The sequence below is a fragment of the Hippoglossus hippoglossus genome, chromosome 5 (assembly GCF_009819705.1).
Source record: "Hippoglossus hippoglossus isolate fHipHip1 chromosome 5, fHipHip1.pri, whole genome shotgun sequence".
NCBI classification, from domain to species: domain Eukaryota; kingdom Metazoa; phylum Chordata; class Actinopteri; order Pleuronectiformes; family Pleuronectidae; genus Hippoglossus; species Hippoglossus hippoglossus.
Window position 1 is genome coordinate 22,173,790 of NC_047155.1, and position 18,369 is coordinate 22,192,158.

At 42.8% G+C, this 18,369-nt stretch overlaps 1 protein-coding gene and 4 non-coding genes across 6 annotated transcripts in view; 1 reads left to right on the plus strand and 4 right to left on the minus strand.

Moving 5' to 3' along the window:
- The window catches only part of fgd5a (FYVE, RhoGEF and PH domain containing 5a), a 37,138-nt gene extending 23,515 nt beyond the window's left edge, over window positions 1–13,623 (plus strand). Inside the window, exons 10-21 of one of the 2 annotated variants that reach the window (XM_034585173.1) lie at window positions 87–145; window positions 847–918; window positions 1,078–1,146; window positions 3,541–3,624; window positions 3,715–3,794; window positions 3,945–4,041; window positions 4,815–4,952; window positions 5,123–5,225; window positions 5,327–5,463; window positions 7,182–7,283; window positions 7,650–7,804; window positions 12,104–13,623. In XM_034585173.1, the coding sequence (XP_034441064.1) occupies window positions 87–145; window positions 847–918; window positions 1,078–1,146; window positions 3,541–3,624; window positions 3,715–3,794; window positions 3,945–4,041; window positions 4,815–4,952; window positions 5,123–5,225; window positions 5,327–5,463; window positions 7,182–7,283; window positions 7,650–7,804; window positions 12,104–12,140 (1,133 nt within the window). In that variant the 3' untranslated portion in view covers window positions 12,141–13,623. Of the gene's footprint in view, window positions 1–86; window positions 146–846; window positions 919–1,077; window positions 1,147–3,540; window positions 3,625–3,714; window positions 3,795–3,944; window positions 4,042–4,814; window positions 4,953–5,122; window positions 5,226–5,326; window positions 5,464–7,181; window positions 7,311–7,649; window positions 7,805–12,103 lie in introns of both variants that reach the window. The other variant, XM_034585172.1, reaches the window with a different exon arrangement.
- On the minus strand, window positions 5,688–5,759 carry trnae-cuc. The gene has a single exon. It is a non-coding gene; the product is annotated as a tRNA-Glu (tRNA).
- On the minus strand, window positions 7,869–7,940 carry trnae-cuc. Its single transcript has one exon. It is a non-coding gene; the product is annotated as a tRNA-Glu (tRNA).
- trnae-cuc lies at window positions 8,506–8,577 on the minus strand. The gene has a single exon. It is a non-coding gene; the product is annotated as a tRNA-Glu (tRNA).
- trnae-cuc lies at window positions 11,183–11,254 on the minus strand. The gene has a single exon. It is a non-coding gene; the product is annotated as a tRNA-Glu (tRNA).
- Window positions 13,624–18,369: the final 4,746 nt, after the last annotated feature.

Consider the following 18,369-nt stretch of genomic DNA (forward strand, 5'->3'; position numbering starts at 1 on the left):
CACAGTTATTGAGTCACAGGGGCTGAGTGTCTTTACTGGAGTCGATTGCATATAAATCTCTCCTTGTTTCCCTGTTTGTGTTGCAGCTGCCTTGGTGATCGTGTCCGAGGTGGCCGACCAGGCCAATGACAATTTGAAACAGGGGGTGAGTTTTTTTTTATCTGGATAACACCCCATGTGTTTTATATTCAGCCTGCGGAGTTTGACATATTCACAGCCCGGCGCCGCCGCTATTGAGACACGTCTTTATATTCCTCGTGGCAATGAAAGGGCAATTTTCAGATGGAGATCGAGTGTGAGCGAGTCAGACCGCCGTGGTTTTGAGGCGCGTGAATCCCTCTTCTAAATGACATGCGGGAGTGAAGGAGAGGTCTATCCCTCTTTGGTGGTGGCCTCCGAAGCTTTCTGATTAACGCAAGGGGCGAGGAGAGATGATGTCAACAGAGCGTCCCAGGTGTATCATTACAAAGGGAGCAGTGTGAAGGGTGGACACGGCTTACGCTCCCCCTCAAACATGAGCAGCCCTTGGAGATCATTCACAAACCCCCCCTCCTCTCTCTGTCAGGATCCCCTGTGCCTCACTTTGGCTTGCCTCACTTTTATCACACTGTGTTTTTTCTCATCTGTGCACTTACACTGACACGCACACACAGGCGGACAGACGGTGGAAACAGAGGCTCCCTCTATCTCTTCACCCCCCCTATTCAGCTCTCACTATCGCATCCCTTTCGGCATTCCCTCCCTTTCATTCACGCACAAACAGGGACGGTTTCATTCTCTTGTCTCCTCTTCCGTCCATCAGTGGATAATCTCCGTCCATCTCTCTGCTCTTTCTTCCCCCCGCAGGAGAACTTGCTGCGTCTGGTCCACATAGAGTACAGTGTTAAAGGAAAGAGGGACCTCCTGAAGTCCGGAAGGGTGAGCACCATCTCGCTGAGTCTGGCCACTATTACTAGTCCTCTATCCAAACACAGCAACACATTGTTCCATAACCACATTTGAATTGAAAAGCCTTCACAGGAACTACAAACATGTTGTATTTTCTAATGTCATAATGAAATTTTTTTCTTTTGGCAGATGTTTGTCAAAGAGGGCACACTAATGAAGGTGTCGAGGAAGAGCAGGCAGCCGCGACACCTGTTTCTGGTAATATATCTTCTTTACATATCATTATAACTTTATCACATCAGACACGATAAGAGATTGGAAAGTGTTTAAGCCGTTTAAGTTTTAATTTCCCCCTTTCGTTACTTTTCAATATTTAAAAATAATAGACATTTAGGGGAAATTAGCCCAGCTCTCATATTTAAAGGTGCAGTGTGTAAGATTTAGGTGAAAGGTTCTATTGGCAGAAATTGAATATCAAATAATCCTACTGAGCATCTAATTGAATCGAATTATTGTTGTGTTTTACCCTAGAATGGGCCTGTTATATTTAAATACTCTATATTTACATCGGGAGCGGGTCCTCTCTATAGAGGCCACCATGTTTTTTACAGTAACCCAAACTGGACAAACTAAACACCTTTTGAGTTTTTATGACAATTTAATTGTGTAAAATGTTAGAATTGACTGACAATCAGGAATATTGTTCGTGTTATATTGTTCGGGCAGCTGGACTTCATTGTGTTTCTTGAAGGCGTTTCATCTCTCATCTAAGGCGTCTTCAGTTCAGTTTGTCTGGTGTTGTCGTTAAAAAACAGATAAACAATGCATGTTGACGTAAGGCGTTATTTGATGTTTGTTATTGCTGAGCATTGCTTGTTCTGGGGTTCAATCATTGTTACATCGGCAATTTGGGGGAATGTTGGGCGGAGGTTGGTCTCTGAAGTAGGTGAGGTTGAGGTGGAGGTGGAGGAGGAGGGGGGGCATGAGGCCAAGGCTGCAAAGACCTCCACCATGAGCACCACACCCGTGCAGCGAGGGCCTCCCCTCTCCGCTCTTCTCCTCTCCTCCCCTTCTCAGGACTTGTTTTCCAGGGCCCCACTTCCTCACAGGATGTTTGGTGTGGGTCACTGGATGCCGGCTTCCTGTGTATTGGGAGGGGCCTGACAGCGAAGTGAAGGCCAGACACCCTGTAGAAATGCCGGGAGGAGGAGGGGGAGGTGGCGAAGGAGGGGTGTGGGCGCTACATAAACACATAACGCGAAGCAGGGAGACCCGCTCTATTGTTCAATCAAAAACATGTGCAATCAGTGCTGTCTAATGTTGTGAATTATGCTTGAGCAGCATTCGTGAGTTCGGATAAGATACCAGGTGGAGTTTTTCATCTTCTATTCCCTCGTTCTCTCTACTCAACAGGATTGCGGTTGAGCGATAGCTGAAAATGTTTGGGTGTTGATACGTCTAAGCTATGAGGGTTATATAGCCAATCGCCCCCTTGAAGTGGACGACTTCACTGTGTCAGGTGTTATTTGTTGGCCTTTACTGAAAACATGTCCAAACAACAGTGAAAATGAAAACCATCACTCTCCTCAGCGACAGGGAGAAGCTGCAACTATGTCACAAGCCTGGGCTCAAAGAAGAAAGGTTGAATGAGTTAGAGAAGGAGGGATGGAGATCTAGAAAGATGCCAGAGGATAGAGAGAATGAATGAAATGAATGAGAGCGGCAGCTGAAGGAGGTGAAGGGTTCGAGGATGAGACAAAACGCCACTGGTGGAGAAAGTAAATGGCTTAAGGTGGCAAGGGCTCAAGTAGGCGCATGCTGTGTCTCATCTGAGAGAGTCGTTTGTGCAGTCGGTTAACTTGGCGCTCGGTCGGGTTTCTGTTGGAGGAATCTTTGTGTAAATGAGCGGCACAGGGTGGAGCAGGCGAACTGCGGTGGCTGCTGCCCAGAGGTCGCAGGCCAGCGCCCCGGTTTGGCTATCATGCACTGTTTTGTCTGAAGCCAGGCGGCCAATGAACCAGTAACTGCGGCTTGTTTGTGTTGTTGTTGTGGTGAAGGTGGCCGGTTCCACCCAGCTCTGGTTCTCAGTGCGGCCTGAGAAGACAGGGAGGGCGAGGGGAGGCCTGGAGCCCGGGGCAGGGTGGAGAATTCCTGGATGCTGCCTTTATGGCCCCAGCGGATGTTTAGAGCACACATTAGGTGTGACCGATGATGTAATTTCTTTTGTCTGGGAAGAAATGAAATGCGTCTCTATAACACAATGGGCCCTTGGTATGTTAAAGGATCACAATACGTTTCTGCTAAAGAGCAAATAAATACTTTCTGCGCAGTAATGCCTTGATTTTGTTGTGTGTATACATGGGAATTTGCTGCGGACAGGATGCACAGACATGTGTGAGTGCTGTGAAAGGAAACATAATCTTAAGTAGTTGAGGCCACGCTGTTGCTTTCATAGAATAAAGAATAAACAATAAGGTGACAGCTACACTTTCCCTCAAGGCAGCACCACCCTCTTGTGGTAGTTATTGGGTATTACATTCTGAGAAGTGTCATTCATTTTTTGGGACCTAGTATATTTCTCATGAATCTACCATGACTAAAATATAACATAATAACCCTCTCATTTCCTCTTTCTGTGTTCTTCTTCATCAGATGAATGATATAATGCTGTACACCTACCCTCAGCAGGATGGGAAATACAGGCTGAAGAACACACTGTCTCTGTCTGGAATGAAGGTACAACTTCTCATTTCTCTGGCTCTTCTAAAACATTAAAAACATCGTTTTGCTGAAAGATTTTTCCACTGAGCTGTTTTTGTCCCTCAGGTGAGCAAACCTGTTCTAGACAACGTGTTGAACTGTCTCAAAATTGAGGTCTCTGACATCACCATTACCCTCTCCGCCAGGTGAGCATCTGACAGACAAACACTCCTGAAATGAACAGCGTGTACTTGAATACGACTTGACACAAGATTCGTTCTCTCCTCAAGCACTCAAGATTTTAAATAGCAAGCCATTTAAAAGCACCAGGTGTGACTGTCTCTTTTTCTCCTCAGTTCGGTCGGAGAGAGGGAGGACTGGTTCCACACACTGAGTCGAGCCATAGCGGACCATGCTGCAGGACTCTGCACGTTTGGTGGACCCTGCAGTGAGGTGAGAAAATAACAGGGTCTTTGTTAAAGATGAAAAGTTATCTTTGATTGGTTCAATGCATCAACTGAAAGATTACTTGATTTGTAAATAATTAATAATTATAATAATATTATAATTATGCTTATTTAGATAGATAGATAGATTAAGTTCACTGCAGTGAGATGAAAGTCTCCCCGCCAGAACTACTACAAAGCTGTCACTGTAAAGAAGTATGTGCTAATGGAGATATTGACAATACAAGTATTTTAAGTATTAGGTGATTGAAAGACACAAGTAACTGAGGCAGAGTATTGAAGCCAAATATAAATACAGATTTAAAGACTTAACTGAAGCTATAAAAAGTTGCGTTAAACTAACATAGCCTGTAAAATTATGGGCAAGAGTAAAACTTAAAATACAAGACTAGAGATATAAAAAATATATAAAATCAAATAAAGATAAACATAGGCAGTGATGGTGACAGTCTGGCAGCCTAGTGACATGGTTAATGCGTTAATCACTCTCATTTCACTATATCTAAGAGGAGTTGTACAGTCATATCGTCTGGGGACCTCCTCAGTCTGTCTGTGGAGCAGGAACAAGTAAGCAGTGTGCCACTGAATGTATTTACTGTAGATTACAATTACTTTAACTGCAAAACAGTGTTTCACTTTGATTACTGCAAAAATGTACATCAATACTGAAACTAAAGGTAATAGTTTTAAAAAAGAACTATGGTTGGAAACTAACTCTGGTTTAAACATTTGAGCATCATCCCAACTTTGTGTAAACAGGCGCGTGAGAAGTTGTGGATGGCCCTGGGTGAAGCTGCTCCTGTGCTGGTGCCAGTTTCCCATGTGATGATGTGCATGAACTGTACCTCTGACTTCAGCCTCACACTAAGGCGACACCACTGCAACGCCTGTGGCAAGGTCAGATGCAACATGACAATCTACTTTCACTTGTTTTAAACGGTCTAAATGTGGCACGTTGGATCTCTTTTGTTACATGCTATTGTAAATAAGAAACAGGTTTATGTCTGAAACAGGATTATGTCCAGGGGTGGTTAGTAAAATATCTTGTATTCTGTGTCTCTGAGCAGGTGGTCTGTCGTTCTTGCTCCAGGAACAGATGCCCACTGAAGTACCTCAAAGACCGAGTGGCCAAAGTTTGTGACCACTGCTATGCCGAGCTCAGGAAACGAGGTGACTCTCAGCTCTCTGTATAAAGAAGTGTCTCACTGGTGGAAAACCATCCTGGTGTGTTTCTATCTTTGATACTGTATTAACTGTGTATGTGTCTGTAGGTGGGAGTGTGACGGGGGCATGCGGCAGCTCCAGCCCTCGGACTCACCGGGCCAGTCGTCCCCTCTCTGCTGTCTTCCAGAGTCTGCAGCCCCCGAGTTTGTGGAAGAGCAGGAAGAGCAGCTCCTCTCTCAATCAGGTGAGCTACACGTGCCACATAGCATCTGTGCTCCAGTTTCAAAATATGAAACACAACTTAAAATGTAAATATGGTCACGATGTCCATGTGTGTAAGTATAGTGATATAACATAGAGTTCAGTGTTAGATCTGAATGGAAACAGTCATTTTCAGCACACCATGTAACGTAATTGATTGTTTTGGTCTTTATTAATGACCTATATTAGTGAGTAAGTAAACAACTGTTCCCTGACCGGGAATCGAACCCGGGCCGCGGCGGTGAGAGCGCCGAATCCTAACCACTAGACCACCAGGGACATGTTTGGGTGTTGTCAAGCTTCTGAAATGGAATGTTAGGCATTTCTGACAGCTGCTCATGAGATGACACTTGTTTGTAGTACACAACAGCTGCCAGCAGGGTTCACTATCTCCCTCTAGTCCAGGGGTATTCAACTAAAATTTAAAGAGGTCCAGTTAGAGAAAATTTCTTGAAGCAAAGGTCCGGAAGATCATAAAGTCTAACTATTTAGTGTGATATATATTTAAGTAGCCTAGTAGTTCTATCAACATCTGCATGTACTAAATACCTGACTGTCAAATCAAATGAATTCAGTACGATTCAAAAACTTTTTGACAATATTTATTGTCACATAACAAAGAACTGAACATATATGTATGATTGCAGATATGTATAATGTTCTCTCATTAACTAAATAAAAGTAGGGCTGCATTTCAAAATAAGAGAAAATAAATAAAATGTGAAAATTGTGCATGTTCAAATAAAGGGCTTAACTTCAGAAAAATAAAATAAAGGGAGCAAAAGCTTGAATTTCCCTTTTTCTGTTTCACATCTTGACTCAAAAGTCTCAACCAATTTTACAGATAATAAATCACAACACATCTTAATAATTGAACAGTTTTAGAATCACTTTCTTCCCCTCTTATATCCCACTCCCCCACTTTGTTCGTCTGTTTCTCTCCCTTTCTCCGTCTCACTCCTGTTTCTCCACTTTCTCCGTCTCACTCCTGTTTCTCCACTTTCTCCGTCTCACTCCTGTTTCTCCGTCTCACTCCTGTTTCTCAACTTTCTCCGTCTCACTCCTGTTTCTCCACTTTCTCCGTCTCACTCCTGTTTCTCCACTTTCTCCGTCTCACTCATGTTTCTCCGTCTCACTCCTGTTTCTCCACTTTCTCCGTCTCACTCCTGTTTCTCCACTTTCTCCCTCTCACTCCTGTTTCTCCACTTTCTCCCTCTCACTCCTCTGTTTCTCAACTTTCTCCGTCTCACTCCTCTGTTTCTCTCCCTTTCTCTTAACTCGCATGCATTTGGTCTGTGCGTTTCTCATCCGCTAAACCACTACCGTAAAGACTACAAAAGCTGCGCTGATTACAAATAGAAGCGCCCCGTCAGGTTTTAAATCATAACCTTCTGTTTTGGCTGTAGGTCCGGGTCCGTACGGGACGGCTTCTGGGTCCGGACCCGGACCGCGGTCTGCCTGTTAGTGACCTCTGCTCTAGTCTATACCCTTCTTCCCATCTTCATAAAGCAATGCAACTCCATGAACCCCTTGGTAAAGGGAAAGTTCACCCAGAATCCAAAGCAATTTAAGCATAGTGGTGAATACATAATAAGTATTTAAATTTGTCTGTGAACTGTCCCTTTAAGGGGCCCCACTTATATCGTCAACACTCTGTATCTATCCACCTATGTGTGTCTAATATATCATGAATTTCATCAGGTGTCGCTCGGCGTGGAGGGCTCCACCATGAGTGGCAGCCTGCAGCGCCGAAAGAAGAGCAAGAGGAAGTGGAAGCGGCTGTGGTTCCTCCTCAAAGACAAGGTGCTCTACACCTTCACAGCCCGTGAGGTGAGGGGGCACAGAGTCTCCCACACCAGCCCCAAGACACTCACTCACACGCATGTCATAATCACACAAGGATCACAGAAGCATCTCCTCTATTCTTCTTCTTCCCTTCTGGCCAACACAGTGCAGAACTTTTTAACTCCTATGTTTACAGTGTTCAGCCTTTCCTCCTGGGCAGGACGCTTAATGTGATTTAGACATAGGGATTCTCTGTGCTCTCTCCTTTTCTTTCCACAAGTCCATGTTCTTCTGGACACGTTAAAAATGTATTATCAGCTCATTGCAACATCTGTGTTATTAACTTGTATATGTGTGTTTGTCGTCTTCACTGTGGTTTCTCAGGACAAGGTGGCTGCGGAGAGTCTCCCTCTGCAGGGCTTCACCGTCAAGCTGACCGAGAGACCAGAGGGGGAGGAGGGCAGCAGCGTGTTCCATCTGTACCACAAGAAAACCCTCTACTATAGTTTCAGGGCCGAGGACCAACAGACTGCTCGCAGGTCAGCACTATGTTAAAGTAGTCATGGTTTTAAATTACTACACTGCAGAGATATGAAAAACTCGTTCCCTGACCGGGAATCGAACCCGGGCCGCGGCGGTGAGAGCGCCGAATCCTAACCACTAGACCACCAGGGAGATACACACCAGCTTTTGGAGGCCTTTCTCGAAATTGTCAGAGCAGGCTAAGCATTATCTGTCCTATAGTGTTGCGCCTGCATAGAGCACTTACCTCAACCTTGCATATGACCTGCATATCTTAAGCAAGATGGCTGTAGTGAGTGGTAATGCCTTAGGTGGATCAGCTCGAAAATACTGCTTTTTAATTCCATGGTCTCGTATCTGCTTTGGAAAAAAATATTATTCACTCATGATCTACTCTCCAATATGCCGATGGGGGGGGGGGGTGTTTGAGTCCACAAAACACTTTTGGAGTTTCAGGGGTAAACAGCGTTGCAGCCAAATCCAATACAATTGAAGTCAATGGTGACCACTTTGTAAAAAACGTAAAAAACTACAGACAAAAAAACATAAAATGCCTCCATAGATATGGTCATGATGTCCATGTGTGTAAGTATAGTGATATAACATAGAGTTCAGTGTTAGATCTGAATGGAAACAGTCAATTTCAGCACATCATGTAACTTAATTGATTGTTTTGGTCTTTTTTAATGACCTGTATTAGTGAGTAAGTAAACAACTGTTCCCTGACCGGGAATCGAACCCGGGCCGCGGCGGTGAGAGCGCCGAATCCTAACCACTAGACCACCAGGGACATGTTTGGACCTTGTCAAGCACCTGGAATCCAAAGAAGGCATTTCTGACAGCTGCTCATGAGATGACACTTGTTTGTAGTACACAACAGCTGCCAGCAGGGTTCACTATCTCCCTCTATACCAGTGATTCTCAACTGGTGGGTCGCGAACCAAAAGTGGGTCGTGGACCCGTTTTCAGTGAGTCGTGGGCCTTTGCCTGGGCAAAAAAATTTTTTAAAGGGGACATAGCATGCCCATTTTACCACAAGTTGATATGGTTCCTTGGGGTCTTAATGAAATGTCTGTAACATACTTTGGTCAAAATACCACAAGGATCATTTAAAACAGCACCCTTTTTACCCTGTATAAAACAGCCCTCCACAGAGTGACCTGTTTTGAGTGCCTGTTCCTTTAAATGCTAATGAGCCAGCTCCCCCCTCCCCCTCTCCCCCCATGATTTTAAACGATATAAATTACATATTTTATATGATATAAATTATCAAATATGCATCCCATACTTTGTATTCCCCTTCTGTTGTCCTGGAGTTTTAATTTTCCCAATCACATAATTAAATGTCCCCCTCTGCCCATCCACTACAAGCACACAAGCAGACAGACAGAGAGAGAAAGAGAGGGGTGGGGGGGGGGGGGGCTATGAAGACCATCATTTACCCCCGAACCCCGACATTCAACGGGTACAACAACAAGCGGAGAAAGCAGAATCGCGGGCTGACCTTATATATACAGTCTATGGGGCTGACCAGCGGAGAAATGCTCGTCCCGTGTGAACAGCCAGGCGGCTGCGCGCTGGAGAACGGCGCTGCGCTGCCTCGCAGCGGTGCTTCCGCGTCCGGTGTACCCCGGCGTAACTACTGTAACCCAGCGTACAGTAGAGCTGAACACTGCGGAAGTCTTCCACACAGCTGGCAGTGTGGAAGACCGCTGCGAGGCAGCGCAGCGCCGTTCTCCAGCGCGCAGCCGCCTGGCTGTTCACACGGGACGAGCATTTCTCCGCTGGTCAGCCCCATAGACTGTATATATAAGGTCAGCCCGCGATTCTGCTTTCTCCTCTTGTTGTTGTACCCGTTGAATGTCGGGGTTCGGGGGTTACAGTAGCGCTGAACACTGCGGAAGTCTTCCACACTGCTGGCTGTGTGGCGCTGACACAAATTCCAGCTCACGCACGGGAGAGCGAGCGGTCGCTCCCGAGCAGCTGCTGCAGCCTCCCAGTCCCAACGATCCAGACAAATGCCACATGTGAGTGAATCGCGGGCTGACCAGCGGAGAAATGCTCGTCCCGTGTGAACAGCCAGGCGGCTGCGTGCTTGGGAACGGCGCTGCGCTGCCTCGCAGCCTCCGGTGTAAACCCGGAAGTAACGAGTGTGGGGGGGACGGGGGTGGGGTGGGCCAAGACCATGTAGGGAGACTTCCAGTTCCTTGTTACGACACAAAACCCAGGAAGCGCAATCGAGTCGCTCAAGCATGACGTTTCTGACTTAGAGGAACTATAACAAAACGCGCGAGTGTTTTTTCCCCAGAGTTTTGGGGTTGGTAGACATGCCAGATACCCACATTAACCTGTAGAAGCACTAACAAAGTGGAATTTGCATGCTATGTCCCCTTTAGAAAAAAATCCTGTGCTTTTATTTTGAAGGGGATTTTTTTATGCAGCGGAGTGCCGTCTGTTCACACTCCTTAACGGTATTTGTTAAGGAGTGTGAATAGGATCAGTTTTGTTGGTTGTCATAGATTCAGTGAGTGAGTATTCTCAGCTAAAGCTACATAATTTGGGTCTTTTTGAAACTACTTCTCAGTAGTTGGACTTTTTTATTTCAAGTTTGTGCATGAAAGCACTGTTGAGTCTGTTAAAAAAGGCTGAAGTTACTGAATTGTTATGTAAGTTGTATTACCTTGTGTCCTTAAGATGCACTTTTTGGTTTTTAATTAAAATGCAGCTAATTGAGTGTAAAAGGGAATATTTCCCTCTCTAGCATCGCCACCTGCTGGTCGTTTTGGTTTATCATGATTTTTTTTTTTGTGTGTTGACATACTGTGATATTCTGTACTATCTCAGGTTCAAACTGCACCATCTTTTTATTAAATAAATTTGAGAAGTTGAAAATGTTCCTCGATTTGGGTCTTGGCTTGTCATTAAGGGGTGATGGTGGGTCCCGAAGCCAGACCAGTTGAGAACCACTGCTCTATACCCTTCTTCACATCTTCATAATAACAGCAATGCAACTCCATGAACCCCTTGTTAAAGGCATAGTTCACCCAAAAATGAAAATTCACAAATTATCTACTCACCACTATGTCGATGGAGGGGTGGGTGAAGTGTTCAAATCCACAAAACCCTTTCGGAGTTCCAGGGGTAAACAGCGTTGCAGCCAAATCTAAAACTATTGAAGTAAATGGTGACACTTTGTAAAAAACGTAAAAAGAAACTCCAGACAAAAAACATGAAATGCTTCCATAAATATGATAAAGTCCATGTGTGTAAGTATAGTGTTATTACATAGAGTTCAGTCTTAGTTCTGAATGGAAACATTTTCAGCACATCAAGTAACCAAATTAATTTTTTTGGTCTATTGTAATGACCTGTGTTAGTGAGCAAGTAAACAACTGTTCCCTGACCGGGAATCGAACCCGGGCCGCGGCGGTGAGAGCGCCGAATCCTAACCACTAGACTACCAGGGACATGTCTGGACCATTTCAAGCACCTGGAATCCAAAGAAGGCATTTCTGACAGCTGCTCATGAGATGATACTTGTTTGTAGTACACAACAGTTGCCAGCAGGGTTCACTATACCCTCGCCCAAGGGGCACGTGACGACATCAGCGACAACTTGTGATAGCTGCAGTTACTGATGCAGTAAATGACGCCGTTTTGAGTCGAATTTAAATACTGGGGCTTGCAGACACTTGGATGACATCCCACGAGCAGTATGGAGGCAGTTTTTCTGTTGATTTGTTACGTTAGAAGAATTGGTCACCATTTACTTTAATTGTATTGGATTTGGCTGCAACGCTGTTTACCCCTATTATTCATATTTTTATACTCACAAATATTTATATCAGTATGAGTCAACAGTTGAGCTGTACAAAGTACCTATAACTGTTTGTAAGTGAAGTTGAAGTGCAAAGTTCATTTGATGAGGAAGAAATGCCCAAAAAAATAATTGGATGGTGAATATCCCTTAACATGTTAATAGGTTTATGTACGAGTTAAGTAAAAGGACTGTAAACCACAAAACATAAAGTTTTAAAACCAAGATAAAGATTAAGAAAACAAATCAGTTTCAAGAGGCTCATTAATTGTGATTTGTTGCTAATATACTATTTTGAAATTGATAGTCATCTTAATAAAGTGTGTAACTGTGAAAGTGAATTGCATGTCTTTAATGCTGTGTCTCGGTTTGAATAAGGCACTTTCCATAAAGTTTGAAGAAAGCAGCATAGGCCGAGTTATCGTGACATCTAAAATAAATTTTAAAAAACAGTTGCTGTGCCCGTTTAGGTCTAATGTTTCACTTCCTTTTGTTCCAGGTGGGTGAACGCCATGGAGGAAGCTACTGTTTTATAGCACCTGCTCAGTGTGGCTGCTAGAACTCCTCTGTGGAGCACAACATAGCTACCTGCTGCATCTGGACTCGGACCAGTGAGGAGTCATCATGTCTGGCCTGTTGTGGAATATAACACAACATTATGATCACCAGGGGCGCCTTAGACAAGGCGGCCAGTCAGAACATTTTAGGGAGAACATTTTATTCCCTCAGTTTCAACATTGTACAAGTGCCATCCTGTTCACATCTGCTACTGTTCTGTCTTTGCTGTATTTTGGCATCTTTGACCAGCGTCTCCACTGAATTATGAAGCCACTCTTTTGGTTCTGGAGGAGATGGTCACATCACATCTTCTGTTCTAATACAAGGGACAATTTCAAGGTTACTTTTCTGCAAAATGATCAAAAACAACCATTGCTCCTCAGTAGTTTTCACCACTCATTAAAGTGAAAATATCTTCCGCAGATTTAGAGAGATGTCTGGTATTCTGAATATATATTTGGTATTCTGAATATATATTGTGATGTATACACTACTGATACAGATACTGAGGTGAATTATATGATTTATTTGTATAGAAAAATGGTGTCACGCTGTGTTTTGAGTAAGAGGTCATTTTAATCATCGTAGTGTGTGTACATTATGTTTCCCGTGGCGTTTTTACACAGTCTTACTCTTGTATTGAATCTACAGAGCGACAGAATGACCCTCAGCATGGCAGCCAGTCAACAGTCCTTCTACACTGATGATGACTTGCTTTGTATTTGAATCTGTAGGTTCTTACAATCCTTTCACAGTTTGACATACACAGTTCTCAAGTGCCAGTTATTTTCATCCCGTTGAATGCAATGCAATTTGCAACTGATGATGAATGTGCCTGAAATGAAATTGTGCTCCTCATTTGTCTTTATGTTATCACAGTACTGTACTACTGTCATGTCCTCACAAAAGACCTTGATAACATTAGCTTTTTCTAAAATCTAGTCTTGTATACTGTAACCTTCTAGTATTATGAACAGTTGTGTTACTGCCCAGTAACATAAGAATATACTATTGTGCCATTTTTTATTCATGCCTTTTTTCATGCTCTATACATTGCTGGATGTAATTACAATTTAACCACTTGGACATTATGGACACTGCTAAGAAAAAGCCCCTGTTAAACTACCTATAATCTGCCATCGTCCGTCATCTGAGCCGAAGGAAACACACTCCTGTGAAGTTTCACTCCTCTCTCCTGATAAACCATGAACACACCCCCATCGCTTCCCTTAAATAACCAACCTGAAGGCATTAGCTGCTCCGTAACACAGGAGATCCTTCACCCTGCCAAACCACATCATTTCTCAAGCACACAATCATCAAGTACTGTGCAGCTTTTCTACCTTTTTCTTATGGGCCATACCGATACTGTTATTATGGATTGTACCTCTTGCATATAGTGCATTGTAAATGTTTATGTATATAGATACGTATAAAAAATAAACTCCTTTAAAACCTTTATGTCATGTGCTTTCGTAGTGGGGTGCACACACTTCTTTAGTCAAAATAAGATTACATTTCAAAATGTGCAATATTACTCTTTCATTATTATGTCCTATATGTTTATCATTACATTTATTATTCCATGCACAATATCACTTCCATTATTATAATGTACAGTGTTATGTTAATATCATGTGAAATACTCACTTCTCATGTCCAATAATACCTTTTCTTTTCCCATTTTAGTCTCTCCTTTTTGGCTTACTGATTTATTATATTTGTTTATATTTTGTATTTGTATCAATAACTTGTGTTGTCATATATTTAGGCATTGGTCCTCTCTTTCCCCTCATTTCACTTGATATTTTTATCACTTATTTTGTATACGCTCATGTTATTATTTATTATCTTATATTATCTTAAAAACCATAACTGGACAAAGTAAAATGAACACCTGTGCAATCATACAATTTAATATACAGTATAAATACTACTTTTGTAAAACACAACGCTCCTGGTTTAGTCCTCATGTTCCATGTATTGGATGGCTTCACAAATGCAGCACATATTGAAGGGTTGTTGATATGCATGGTATTACTTCGAACAGGTACTCTGTTGATGGCAAACCCACGTGTCTCCATTGTTTGTGCCAAGAACACTTGGGTTATGTGTCTGTTTCATCCAGCAGGGGGCAGCCGTACATAATGCCACCACAGATCTCATTGTGAGCTAATCCACACATGATGATGACTGAAAACACGACAGTTCCTCTTTGCATGTTTGTTTGCTCAGCACGTCATTAGGCGCTTGGGTTTACAGGGTTCAAAGAAAATTAGATGAAACAAACATTGTATTTCATTCATGGCATGTGTTGCACATTGAGGTAAGGGCTTTATCCTAAACCCGAAATAACAGCTGTGGACTGAAAATATGTATTATTTTATACAGAAAAGAGAAGGAAAGTGTGCAATGTCATTGCTGCTAAGAGGTGTGACCATCCACCAGCAGTCGCCCTTTATTCAGCATGTAAACAAGAAGCTCTGCAGACACTTGACACATGTATTTGACACGTTTCTTAGGATGTTTCAGCAATTCTTTTCTTAACTTAAGTAAAGGTAAAGTGGACATTTCAAAGCATTGTGTCAAACTGAGCAGATTGTTCCACCAATACTTTGTGTTACAGATATACATGGAGAAAAGGTATTTCACACTTTAAATTCACATCCATTCATAAATAAGAATGGCGTGCATAAGTATAATGATTCAAAACTACAGCAATGGCACCTGAGATATAACAGACTAACTGATCAAGTCAAAACTCTGAAGGTCAAATCTATATTATAATTGTGGAAAGGCAAAATAATGGGTGCGTCTGTTTGGAAATATACAGTATGTGTAAAAATGACACAAGGTGCTCTTTGGCAAAAGGGGTGATACATTTTGATGCAAAGAAACGAGCATGAGCCCTCTCAGATGAGTTGATTAGTTCACCCGGAGTTCCACAGAACCAAAAGCACAGTCTGACAGCAGTGGACCACGACCAGGAAAATAGTGGCAGGCATAAATATTTAAAGACAGAGAAACAGCACAAAACATTTTGGCCTATTTCTCTATCAACACATGCAATATTAATGACAACAAGTCAACCAGAGCAGGGCCAGTGTGACAGCTTACCGAAGAACAGAAAATGGATGTGGCTTTAATTCATCAGCCAGCACTGCCCTCTGATAATTCAAAACTTGCATTAATATCATTAATAATTTTAAAAGCTTGTCTATACACATAATAATGATGGAAAGTAGCACAAATTGTTTGAGGAGAACATTGTTAATGGATACAGAGATCAAGACCAAGAGATAATTTCTAATTAGATGAGTAAAGATGAAGTGATTGTACGTCAGTCAGAAAGTAGGCAGGAGAGAAAATAGGAAGATTGGGGTTGCTCCAGATATACGTGATCCCAGGGGTGCCAGTGACCCAATACTTACTTCAAGTAACAGAGAGAGAGACAGAGAAGTGAGGAAAAGCATTGAAAACATTGAAAGTTGTCCAATTCCTTCGAGCAGCTGAAAGTTAAAGACACCTTGTTCCACTTCTCATCTCGGTGGGAGCATGAGCTCGGTCACATGGCCCGTCACACACATACTCACACACACACTCATACAAACAGAGTCCTGGAGCATTCCCCCTCAGTAACCTGGGAACCAGAGATGCACAGAGTGATTGAGTAACATGCTTCAATCAACATCCTTCAGTTTCTGTCTGTGCAAATAAAAGAAAGGACCTCTGAAAATGTCACTATTTTTCGAGGCCCTTCTACTTACTGGGAAAGTTTCCAATCCACCTTCAGGAGGCCAATAATAAGTCTGGAATTAAATCGATTCTGTATTTGATTCCAAAAACAGCAATCCTCTTCAGGAAAAAGATTCAGAATCAAACAAAGGGAACTGCTAGTCATGGTTAAATGACAAAGTGAAAGTGAAGTGGTGGAATCATTTTTAAGGTCAGATACTGGCCTGGGGACAGTGCTCAGTTATTTGTACTGACGCCAGTATTGGGAGCTTAGTAATTATTTCCATGCCGTAAATCTTGTTGTGTAACATTGTAGACACACCCGAGCAAACCTGAGATCGGGACTTTTTGAAGACGAAGTCTTCCATCTGATCTTTGTTCTTTAAATAGAAAACAATGAAGGGAGGATAAGTATGAATGGCAATAAAATTAGAATTGAAATCAGATGTGTTAATATCGACACAAATTGTGCCAAATTACAAAATATTAATAAGTCTATACGTACCACCCAATTTTGTATTACTTTTAACTACTGTATACTGTAAAAAAGCAGAGATGCAACTGAAGAAAAAAGGTCAACATTTATTTCACAACTTATTTTAACAATCATAGTCATGAACAAAGGAACAATCAACCTTCTTACATTTTGAAATCTTTTTAAACTTGTCAGTGCATCGTGCATACCTCCACCAAGGTCCCCTTATGAAATCACATTTTAAATTCATTAGATCCCGATTTTTATTTGGATCTGCACCAAATTGGACTTTTTCTCGTAAATCAACAAAAAAAGTGGAAAAATGCCTTGTCTAACAATGTTAAAGAAAGAGGGGAACAAAATATTCTGGATCTGCCCCCTGATCTGTGTGTGTGTGTGTGTGTGTGTGTGTGTGTGTGTGTGTGTGTGTGTGTGTGTGTGTGTGTGTGTGTGTGCTCTTGTACAGCTATCTTTGTGATGACCAGTTTGAGCCTACAACCTACGGATGAGGACATTTTGGGAAGTGAGGACCTTTTGGCCAGTCCTCATTTTGTGACCCCCCGTTTAATGGACTGTTTGGGGGTTAAGACCTGGTTTTAGGGTTAGGGTTAGAATTATGTTTAGGTTAGGTCAAGGGTAAGGGTTAGGGTTAGGCATTTAGTTTGGATGGTTAGGGTTAGGGTAAGAGGCTAGGGAATGCATTATGCCAATGAGTGTCCTCCCTAAGTCAGCTGTACAAACATGTGTGTGTGTGTGTGTGTGTGTGTGTTTGTGTGTGAGTGTGTGTGTGAGAGAAACACTTGTGATGCTTGTTTTCTTATCAGAGCTTGAGAGGAAAGTTACTCCAGCAGTGGTTAAAACAGGAAAGTAAAGTTGCTGTTTGGAGATAAGTCAAACCCTGACACAATGTTTTACCAACTCTGTGTTACATGTCACCATGTATGGGCTCAGACAAGCTCATTTCTGTCTTCAAAACTCGTCTGGTTTACCTCAACGCCATTTGAAAGAAGTAACACTTGAACTTCTCCTTGTCTACAAACATGCAGCTCTCAGACAAAAAAGCTGAAGAAAGTCACAGGGAAGAGGAAATGAGGACAGAGAGATTGAGGCACATTTTAGTCTGTGGCATGTCTCTTGATGAAACGACAATTTCGTTCCTTTTTTAGGGATTGTTTTTTCATCCCTCCCTCCCTTCCTCTGTACGTCTGCTCCTCTCATTACTCTCTCTCATGTTTGCCCTGGCACTGCTCGACGATGGCAGAAACGGACATCACAACAGGAACTGTCTGGTTTGTCCGGATACAAGTCTAATTCACACAGCAAACATGAAGCAGGCAGATTCACATATACAGTGTACGTGCTGTCTGCTGTCATGCAATCAGCGCTGTTACAGTAAAATGACATAACCTGCAGAGTCTCAACAACAGTCAGCTTTATGCCTATTGAACTGCACGAACTGGTGAAACCTCGAGCTGGAATTCTCCCAGGCAACGATGCTGTTTCTAATTTTAACCGTGCACTTCTGCTGCCCCAGGTGTTAGCAAGAAATTAACTTTATCACCGTCACAGAACTGGTGGCTGACGAAAACCAGGCACCCTTCTGGCCTACATTTCTTTCGTCAGAGCGTGGTGATGGTAAGAAACCATTTTTTTTTTTCTTGTTTGCTGGTGTAGTGGAGAAAAGCCTGCTTCCCCAATTTGATGTAGTTCCTGCTGAACCAGAATGTTGGGCGGAATAAAACAAAGGGAGGGGTCACTGAAGTGCGAGTCCACTGGATATCAGTTCTGAAAGGCAGAGGCAGGCTGTATGTGCTGCGAAGGACAGGCAGAGGTGACTAATGAAAAGCCTTTGATAGTTTTATTGGGCTGTATATTTGTTTACAGCCACTGGGGCAGCATGAGGTATTCCATGACAGCAGATAGTCTTCAAGGATGTGTGACAGTAATGGAAAAAGTTACATTTTTCTCTGATTGGTTGTTTCCTTGTATTAAAGAAG